This window comes from Limulus polyphemus, unplaced genomic scaffold (assembly GCF_000517525.1).
Source record: "Limulus polyphemus unplaced genomic scaffold, Limulus_polyphemus-2.1.2 Scaffold493, whole genome shotgun sequence".
Classification (NCBI taxonomy): Eukaryota; Metazoa; Arthropoda; class Merostomata; order Xiphosura; family Limulidae; genus Limulus; species Limulus polyphemus.
The window spans coordinates 47179-58928 of NW_013666103.1; the positions used below are offsets into that span (position 1 = coordinate 47179).

General features: G+C 32.6%; 1 protein-coding gene across 1 annotated transcript in view; it reads right to left on the reverse strand.

The window, feature by feature from the left end:
* The window catches only part of LOC106458612 (serine/threonine-protein kinase tousled-like 2), a 60672-nt gene that overhangs the window by 36241 nt on the left and 12681 nt on the right, over positions 1-11750 (reverse strand). The window contains exons 2-3 of the mRNA XM_022384879.1: positions 6934-7017; positions 4106-4309 (exon numbers count right to left, since the gene is read on the reverse strand). Coding sequence (XP_022240587.1) covers positions 4106-4309; positions 6934-7017 — 288 coding nt within the window. The remainder of the gene's footprint in view (positions 1-4105; positions 4310-6933; positions 7018-11750) is intronic.

Sequence of the window (11750 nt, forward strand, 5' to 3'; positions counted from 1 at the left end):
AATTTAGCAAGCGATGTGTTCGAAGGAAAACGAAGTTTGGTTTAAGATTAGTTTTTAAATCCACATCACGCATAAAAAATTTCTTCCCTATTAAATAAAGTTCTCCTCCCCTTTCCTTATTGTTCTTGGCTTGTCTATCTTTACACGTGTGGAGACTGTAAGGCCTCCTATATTGGCAAAAACCAAACGCCATTTAAAAGTCAGAGCCTATGAACATACGGGAATTTCCATTAAAACACAAAAATAATGATAATTATAAAAAAATTAACTTACAATTTTCTTAGTTCAGGTTAAAATTTTTCTTAAACTACTAAAGCATTATATCAACCAAAGGTCAACAACAGATGTTTGAATGTTAAAATACAGTGTTAACTATTTTCCTTTAATAGGTTTTCCTGCTATTTCTCAACACAAAATATTTGTTCTTTCTGATAATGTTCCAATCTAGAGAGGTAAAAAAACCCAATAGTGACAAGTCAAACAATAAAAGCATTAAATCAATTATGCAATCTGTTCTCTTTATTATGTACACTTAACTCCCCTTCAAATAGGAATAATCAGTTATTTCCACTTAGCATGTATCCTCTTTCTGAAGTAATGAATATGTCCTGCTGTTTGACTAGTTCTTCAATATGTGGCACAATGCACATACTTAGCAGTTGCATAAATTTTAGTTAAATAGTAATACCAAGAATTTTTTGTAGATGGATACATGCACTCTTTAGATTCGTATATTTACTGCTTTGACTAATTTGAAAATGTTCAAACAGGCAGAACTTACAAACATATGCTTTAATATACACAAAAGGTGCTTATTTTTATGTAACAGTAAGATCTTTTTATTAGTTAACTATGAATGAATGAAAACATCTTTATTTTACATTTCAATTAAACGAAAATTTAGTTCATCTAATAATATAAGAAATTTATAGAATAAAATAAGAAATAAAACGAACTTAAACGTAACACTCACAAAAATGAAAAATGCTAAATAAAAGTTGAATCAAATAATAATAATTAGAGGGGAACTCAGTTGAGTGCATACCTCCACCATGTAAATTGTCAAAGTTTTTTTCTTTCGTCTATCCCAAATCCAATTTGACTGATATTGTACCTCTCTTCGACAAATACTTTAGATGTAATTTCCTATTGTTACTAATTTGAAAATAATATCACAAATATTTAAGCTGCTGTCCTATTTCTATCTATTTATTCTTGCATCAGTATTTCCCTTTTGTATTAACCTCCTTTCTCCTATTTCAAAACCCTGAATATCTGATTTACTTGTATTAAATTCCAACCTATTTCTTCTTCATCGTCCTACCAAAATTCTAATAATTTATTTCAAATTTACTGCTTCTGTTGCCAACAAAACCATATCACCTGCATAAATAAATAAAAAACATTTTTTGTTTATCTTTCACTATTCTTTCTCATCTGGTCATCTAATATTGTCATGTACAGATTAAGTGACAAAGGACTAAAACACCCATTCTTGCCTCACCCCCACAATTGTATAAAAACATTGTGTATATTTTCCTTATACTCTTAGTGTTGTTTCTGTTTCTTTGTATATTTCTCACAGTGTCTGAAGCATTCTTCTTCCAACCTTCATTTTTCCCAACTTCTCAAATAGTAATTGCCAATGCAAATTTGCCCACGTTCCAAAATCACTAAATACAATATAAGATATTTGTCTTAATTTCCTACTTCATCTTAATCCATAGATTTAAACATTGGTACTATTACTGCCTTTTTTTTACAATCTAAGGGGAATCGCTTTCCATATATTATTAAATACAATTCTTAATTCTCCTAACAAACAATCTTGAGCATACATCGAAACATTATTATGCAGTCCATTAATCCCAGCAGACTTTCCTCTCTTCAATTCATTAATCCCATGTCATATAATTTATTTAATCCATCTTTCCCCACTTATTTCTACACCTTTTAAAGACCCTCCTCCTGTTATTTCTTTCTTTATTTCCTCTCTTTATCTGTTACACATTCAATTTTCTTATAAAGAACTCTTCTCATTCTTCTATCTTAGTTAATCCCTTCTTTTATATATTTCCCAAATCTTGCTTCATCTTTATAACTGCTCAATTCTTGCTCTCTCTCCATCATCTTTTACTTTTCTTTCTTACTTTCACAAATTCTTTTGTATTCATATTTTTCTTTTTTACAACATTTCAATATCTCTTTCCTCTCTTTGTTTCTGTACATGTTCTAGCTTGTCTCACCGGACTACTTAACAACTTTTTCTTACATTCCTCATTCAACCAAGATGATTTTTTTATTTCTCTGCTTTTTTTTTCCTTACAAATTTTACCAGTTTCACATTTGCTACCTTTTCTATTTCTTGCTTAACTTGCTACTAAATTTTATTAACACCTATTTTCTTGTATTTTATTTACTTTCAATCTTTGTTTATAGATTTTAACATCTTTTTCACATGAATAAACCTTCTTTTACCATTACACTTTTCTCTTCATCAGATAATGGACAGATTCCACTCTCTCCTGTATTTTGAAAGATATTACCCACCTAAAATTATAATAAATAATTAAAAAGAACGTTTCCTATTTACACAGTTTTAAACTTTACTGAAGCCATATGGGTTCCACTTTAAAATGATACCCTACATCACATCAAAACTTGTACATGTAGAGTTTCATTTTAAAGTGGAAGCCGTACAGCTTGAACAAAGTTTTAAATTGTGTAAATACGATTTAATTATTTATTATAATTTTAAATATTACACAAATGCTGGTAATTCATGTATACTACCCATCTATTTGCTTCTAGATTTACAAGTGCATAATCAACCACTGAATTTCTTCTACTTCCTCAATACATCAGTTCACTACCTTCATCTACAGTTTTACTCCAATTAAAGATACCTAACCCATTTTATTCATGCATTCTAAGTTTTTTTTCCCTTGTGTGTTATAAACTTTTTTATTCTGCCTTTTCCCTCTCATAATACACTTCTTCCCCTCTTTCCATCAAATTAAAGTCTCCTGTTATTATTCACAGGTTTACTTCCTATTCCTCTCCTGGTTGCTCTTCCATTATTGTCTTTTAATGATTCCTCTGCATCTGTGTTATTAAAAACTACTGTTTCCATAAGTGTTTCTTTATTCTACTTCCACAATCTACTATGTACAAACTTTGCTTTATGTTTCTCTTTTGCTACCACTGATATATTTGTACCTTTCCTCACTTCTATTATTGTCCCTCCTACTTCCTTCTTTCTTTTCATACATTGCACGTTTACATGTCCAATATCAAATTCTTCTAAATAACTACAAAATTCTATGACCATATTTTCTTTTTCTGCTATATTCAAAATCTACTCTACTAAACAATCTCTTTTCAGCTTGTTCCCTTTCCTGTTATTTCTTTGTTAACTTCTAATCTTCTCAATCAACTATTTATCATAATACAACTATCACTATTATATTTATTTACTTTTTCATTCAGAGCTGGAGTCAAAGATGTTTTTTGACAATTACATTTAGTGGTGCCTCTAATTGTTAATTACTTCATTTCATATAACTCATATTTTTATGAAATTCTGGTAGCTGTTTTCTAGCTTTATGTGCAGTGTGTGGCATTTCATAATGCATGTAAACAGCATAACATTTGTACATAGACATTTCAAACCCACTAAAGCCAATATAAACATATCACAAATACTGTATCCTCTCTAAATAAAACTGTCTCTTGCGTGTATTAAATGCGAGTAAAATAGAATGTGTTATGTCATATTGACAAATCTGGAATCCAAAAAAACTATTCCAACAGCAACTGCTGCTTTTAATAAGAAAAATAAGTTGCTTTTATCTGGAGTTGACCATGCAATATTTACAAATATAATAGGTGACTTAATTCAAAATATGATGAATATTAACAAACGATGAAATAAAAAAAAATAGCATAAGCATATTATTTTTAAGTTTTTTACTGAAAAAAAATTCATAAAAACAGACAAACACAATTTGTTTGGTATGGTGGCCTGAGCTATTTCTTCCTATTTTATACAAGTTATAATCATTTTGTAACAAATATATTCAAAAAACACTGATTTAATTCTTACATCTATATCTTTATCACTAGAACCACTTGCTGCACTGAGGTTGGAGCTGTCATTTTGAGCCTGAGAAGAGTTGCCACTACCACCTTGTGATGGGTGAGAGCCACTGAAACCCTGCGAGTGGTTGGAATTCTGGATTGCTGAGAAGCCACAAGCTTGGACTAGCCTCTGCTGCTGATCTAGAGACAGCTGGGAAAAGGTGAATCCCTAGGGTACAAGGGCCCAGAAAAAGTTAGTTCTTCATCAACTTCATAAAATAAATATCTGTAAGGTTCTCTACAGTGTCAATTTAAATCTAACTAACAGAATTATACCCTACTTTAAATCATACATATTGCACATTTTGAAAAAAAAAAAACACATTATTCTATATTTGGAACTAATATTGGTGTAATATTTTCTAAATAAAGTATTACACTAATATTAGTATTATTACTATTCGTGTACATGGGACAGAATAAATGTAAAAATGTTCACAAATTTACCTGTTCAATTTCTAATTAACAACAAGTCTACTGACATACTTTCTCTATAGATGATTCCCTTTGATGAGTATACCAGTCTACTGATGTATAACTATTCTTCAACAGATCCAACAAATAGATTAATTTTCAAGTATTTTAATCATATTTATAATAATGATTCCACTTCAAAAAATTAAGTCACAAATGTCTTACATATCTCAGGGAGTGCACTAGCACTCTCTACAGTGGAATGCAATGAAAATATGGCCACCACTATTGCAATAACACATAAACTCAGCTGAAGTTTCTACTCCAACAGCCACCATAATGTTGATATGAAAAGCCATTTCTTGAGTTATACCCACTTCCTATTTTGACCCATGACCTTTCACCTTCAACCCTTAAGACACTTCTGTGGCAAATGACTGTCAATTAGTTAATCACGTGAAACACTGCAGAAGTACATTAGGAGGTACACGTTGAAAGCAGGTAACAAAAAGCACCTATACTGCCACTAGTTCCTACAAAGTCACCCCCCCTGACCAATGCACAGTCTATACCATGTTTCAAATATATAAATATTGAGTTATACAAAACTTTTGGTGAGGCAATAATGAATACTGTAATAATATGTTATGTTATAAATAAAATGTGTGAAAGCTAAGATTTTGTGTTCTTTACCATAGCATCAACCAACACATTTCTTTTTAAGTTCATAACCCAGACAAAGAACGGGTACCTCAGCTTGTAGTATGTAATTTGGCAGTTTTCAAATAACATTGTTAAATCACTTAATACAGTATCATACATGGTTCACAATATCTAATCTACCATGATCTGTCTTGCTTTGTAGAAAAACATAAATTAATCCTACAGACTTAAAAAGTTCATTTTTTCATATACTTAATTTTGCTCCTCATTTCTTTAGCTATTCTGTCAGTTGAGATACTGTATACTTCTTACATACTGCCATTTTGTAGTTGTAAAGCCCAATGAATATTAATAATACCACGGTAGCAAAGTATAAGCCTAGAATAACCCAGTTGTGTGTGCTGAAACCATCTAAAAAAATATTTTTAAACTAACCCATTGTGACATGGAATAGCAGCTCCATGCATAAGTATATGAACCCTTACTTGCTGCTTTGTATTAAGAAATCCTATGGAGATGGCTTTACTGTGGTATATAAATATGGACAGGCACTTGAAAGTGATAGTTGGAAGTTGTAAACATCTCAACTTGAACTAGAGCTTTCAATCGAGTTTTAACATTAAAATATTGTTTAAAATGTATGAAATATCAATTTAGAGTAATCGTTTTTCATCCAACTTAACAAGCAATTTCTATGTATCACCAAACATATTCTTTTGTAAAAGCTTTCTCCAACTGATATACAGGGTGTACCAGAAGTCTGGACCCAAAGGGAAAATAGACATTCTATTCTTAAAGTTAAACAAACACATTTATAATGTAAGCTGTACATATTTCAGGAAGAAACAAAACCCTGATGGCATAGTTTACCAAGAATTGATATGTGTATGGCTGTTAATGGCATCCAATTTTAATAATAAATAAATTAAGAATATGTTGGGTATTTTTCCATATGGGCCCAGACATCTGGGACATCTTATACTTTTCACAACTGCAAAATGAGTGAAGTCTTGGAAAAATCTCTTTTCTTTTATTCTAAATAATGATCTCGTCATCTTAATTTCCATGACTTTTTCACTGTGAATAAAACCTTTTATCTTGACATGATAAAATTGTAAGACTATTTAGTGTTCTCTTAAGGCAATTCTTCACTTTCCTATATAATCCTTATATCTTTATGGACTGCTTCTTTGATAGTGCCATCTTGTGATTCTATAATTTCTACTAAAATGAAATGCAAAATGGTTTTATTTTAAAAACTAGCAATATTTTTTTACAACTCATGACACAAGGATAAGTCTCACAAATACACAGTAACATCCAAAAATGTTTACAAAAACAGTGCAACAAGTCATCTGTTTCAACAAGAAAATTAATAAAAAAATTATTTACATTTCCATAAATAAATTTATAGTTTATGAGTAATATCAAAAACTGTGCTGTTTCCTGAATGCATACTGTGAAACATAAGCCTTTCATAACCAGCTGGGCCCTTTGAAAATTTTACATGCCCAAGAGGAACTCTTAAGAATGAAAGAATTAAACTTAATCAAATTAAACACCTCTTAACAAAATGAGTTTTTCAAGGATTTCAGTTGCCAGTCATGTTTTTACTTGACTGAAGAAAGTCAATAGTAAATAATAGAGATATATACTTTTACTTTTAATATTACCTCACACCACTTATTTTAACATAACAACATAATTTCATTTTACCCTTCCTCCGAAAAATCTGGCCTCCAAAAGTTCCTGTTTCCGGGGGTCTAAACTGTGTAAGTTATCCATCATATCACCGAGTTCCTGTTTGACAAAATAAAATTATGATCAAAATTGTGGACAAATCAACATGCAAATACTTTCTTGACACTAATTAGTTGATCTGGAGTGAATGCTTTTCTTAAGCTGGCAAAGCATGATCATGCTTCAACAGCTTAGATGAGGCATTTACACTATAATAATTAGTTGATCTGGAGTGAATGCTTTTCTTAAGCTGGCAAAGCATGATCATGCTTCAACAGCTTAGATGAGGCATTTACACTATAATAATTAGTTGATCTGGAGTGAATGCTTTTCTTAAGCTGGCAAAGCATGATCATGCTTTAACAGCTTAGATGAGGCATTTACACTATAACAGTTGTTATTTTGTTATTGTAACAAATATCTTATATAAATGGTATTCCAACAACTACTGTGTTTGTCATCCCAGTTGACCCAATGAGCTCTGCTTTAAGCAAAAAACCACTACTGTGTTTGTCGTCCCAGCTGACCCAATGAGCTCTGCATTAAGCAAAACATGCCATGAGCAATGGATACAGCAGACGTAGCATGGTTGAAATACTATTATATTCTCTTGTTCTTCTTGAAAAACCCTAAAGGACTGAGTAAAGAATGTAGTGCTAAAAATATAATAGGCCTAATACTAACGTCTTATGACAAGTATTTATATAATTTAAATAGTAATGTACACGTGCATATGAAGTGTTTTTAAACTTCATTAAACTATGCAAAAACAAAATTATGAGTAAGAAAGTATGGACGAAATCAACATTTGTATGTGGGAATGTTTTTAAACTTCTTTAAACCATGAAAAAATGAAATTAGGAGTATGGAATTATGAAAAACATCACTATATGTATAAGGGAGGGGTGGGTATAAATATTACTATCCATTGCAGGATAAGTATTTGAGTAATGAATCTGTCATCCCTTGGAGTCCCATTTCAGACTGCAGTGTTTGTGTGTTAAGGTTTTATGTGTGAACTTCTTTATGGACACTTAGAGTACCAATACCATCACCCTATTGAGTTTTAATACTTGCCCCCAATACCAATATTTTATGTTTTGAAAGGTCACTAGATCTGGTGTCTCTTCCCAAATACGTCAATCAGTTTGTCCTTTTTGATCACATGTTGTGGAATAGGTTTAACCTCACAGTCATTGAAATGCCTCATGTGGCCATAAGATTTGTTCAGTACTTTACCTATCTAGCCTCATACATTAGTAGTCTAGGCAGGTCACTTAACTGTTTTAATTACTTTAAACACACAGTACTGCCTTTACATTTTATCAACTTTGTGCATTCAAATATAAAATACCACAACTGAAAAATGTTTCATAAAGGAAGCACGAGTTTTCCACCCTAGTAATTAATTATAATTAGTTGCTCTATTTTTTTCAATCATTTTGATAACCAAGTTGCCATACAAAATAAATAACTAAAAGAAAAAGGAAAAAAAAAAAAACTAGCTGGATGTAAAACATTTTAAATTATCCTCTGTTCTTCTTGAAAAAATCTTTTGATTACATTCAAACCAGGCAAAAAGCAAAACACAAATACCAGTCTCTTGTCTAGTTTATACATGATTAGCTGTTTTCATTGTACATAAAACATATTTATAATTATTATTAGATCAAAAAATTTACTTTTTGAATGTTCTTTATTCTAACAATACATTTAGAAAGCAAAAAAAAGTAAACTTACTTGCATAAAGTATTAAATTTAAAACAAATAAACCTCAGTCTAACTTAAATTTAAATTGGGAAAAGAAGAAACATCTCAAGCAACAACATTTACACAAATTGTCTGCATCATTTCGATAAAATGTAAAGCAGTGTGAGCTTGCTCTGACTGATATTTTAGAGCACCTGATCAATAACTTACTGTAAACCACTCAAACCCTGACTAATCTATGTATTGAAATTTTGTATCAAACTACTGAATCCCTTAATGGTGGTTGAACCATTCATTTTTATGGAGTAACCCTGTACAAAGAAACACTCAAACCTCTTGATTGATTCAGTACCTAAACTACTGAATCCCTTAATGGTTGTTGAACCATCCATTTTTATGGAGTAGTCCTGTATGAAGAAACACTCAAACCTCTTGATTGATTCAGTACCTAAACTACTGAATCCCTTAATGGTTGGTGAACCATTCATTTTTATGGAGTAATCCTATACAGAGAAACAGTCAACCCTGTTGATTGATTCAGTACCTAAACTACTGAATCCCTTAATGGTTATTGAACCATCCATTTTTATGGAGTAGCCCTGTATGAAGAAACACTCAAACCTTTTGATTGATTCAGTACCTAAACTGTTGAATTTCCTAACTGATTCTGTACATTTAAATTTTCAAACACATCATACATCTAGACAATGAAGTTTGATTCAACTGTGTACATCAAAGCACTCAATCTCTTGGCTAACCCTGTACACTGACACACTCAACCTCATTTTTATTTTGAGCCATTCAATACCCTTTAAATTAATAAACTGAGTCACTTAAGCCCCCACCCCATGATTGACCATACTTATAAAAGTGAGTTGATCCAGACCATCTCCATCTAAATATCCAACCTCTTGACTGAACTTTACTTTTGACATCTAGATTCTGTTGATTGGCTTTTTACTTGGAATCAGTTGATTCTACTTCTGTACAGTTGATCAACTTGATTGACCCTTATTTTTAATCACCTGACCTTAACTGACCCTATACTTCTTCCTAGTCTGCACTCTTCATTAACTCTGAGCCAACTACTAGTTAACCTACTTCTAACCAATGATGTTCCTAATTACTTATGTACTTCTAACCACTTACTGGTCTTGACTGACCCTGTACTTCTAAATGGTTGACGTCCTTGATTAGATTATGCATTTCTGACCACTTGATGCTTTTGACCTTGTATTCATAAACAAGTTGTTTTGATTAGCTACAAACTGTATTTCTAGCTGCTTGATGCTTTTGACTAACCTTGTACTTCCAACTGATCATTCCTATTGATTCCTGTCCATTTAACCATTCAAATGTCTTGATTCAACTTCAAAACATTGGTACTCAATCCTCTTTATTAATCCACTATATCTAACCATCCAGCCTTTTTTTTTACTGATCCTGTATGTACAGTATTCACTCCTATTGAGTGTTTTAATTAGAAAAACCCATTCATACCGCTAGATTAATTAAGCTCACGGAACTATACAATGCTCTCTCTCTCTCTGCTGATTAATTACATATAACCAACAAGTCCACTCACCAGTTATTAAGCATTCACTTTCTTGGCTGCCTTTTCACACTTACAGATTCCATATTCTGTGATAAACCTTCAAACAATCTTGGTCACTAGTTAAAATGCAAGTTAATTTGAAATATCAATATACAATAGAACACTGCAGATTTCTACATAAACACACACACACATATACTCCAGTTATTCAGTATCACATACTTTGCGAGTACCAAGCTCGTGATTACAATTGCTTCCAAAACAGAGAGAGATGTTATACGTATGTGTTTATAGAATGATTTCTGAAGTGAACAAGCGGCCACCCTCCAGAGATGAAACTAACGTCACCATTGCTGTTACTACGCGCATTCTATTCACTACCACACCAGTAGAGTAAAACTAAGTATAAGACAGGCAAGCAATGAAATATCATACCCTATATGGCCCCTCACAGCAACTACCTGCACTTCCACAGCACTGGAGACGACTACGTCACGAGTTTCAACCACAGCAGTAGTACTTAAAGTTGAAGCAGAAAGCAGGACCCAGATCGCCGATCACTAACAGTTTTTTTTTTTTATCACTTAGCTCTCTGCGCATTACATCTGCTCTTAACGCTTCAAACTTAATGTCTACTTATCTGTATACTTCGTATGACGAAAAGGAATGTAGCATAATAACAAAGATCCCCCCCAAACCCCAGGTAATACCCCCAGACCCTGCTATCCAAAGGGCACCCCACCCCACCCCAACACATCGCTGCCTATGTTGAATGCAGGGTTCTCCCAGTTGATTTCATGGGGTCGCTTGCCTCATGATAGAACGCTTCTTTAATAACCACGGCGACAAGCAGGCAGACCAGTATACATGGAAAGAAAGGTACGGGGGAAAAAGGGACAAGAAAATGCCTCCGCGTGGCGCGTGCCACTGCGACACCCATGCAGGGCGGCGCGTCTGTAGCACAGCAACCAACCGTGGATTGAAACTACTCGGTGTACGGACGGACTTGCGAAATTCGTACAGAATTTACCGGAGTTATATAGACAGAAAGATCAGGTATGCGATACGTAACCGAAATTCGCAAAAACAGTTACTCTTTTAAAGAGCTGATCCGTATGAAACAGAATGGAGGGTAAAGTATTTAGATCAAATATAATAGCATATTAACAACTGCACAGGTCAGTCGTTTGAACAAGAACAACAAAAAAAAAGAGGGCTGAAGACGTATCACGTATCCTCTTAGGGCCCTTGAATGTCAGCGTAAACTCAGACACTTAAACTTAAAATAATATTTAAGGTTCATAACGAGTGCGTACCGAAAGCGAGGAAGAGAGAAACGACACTAAAAAATCACCAATAAAATGTTGCAATGAAGTTGGACTACGATTCACGACTTTTACCACAGGCACTCTGATATAATATATAGATATTAATAAATTTGACGATAAGCATGCGTATATACATGTATGTGTGTGTGTGTATATATATATATATATATATATATATATTATCTTGTAAGAAAATGATC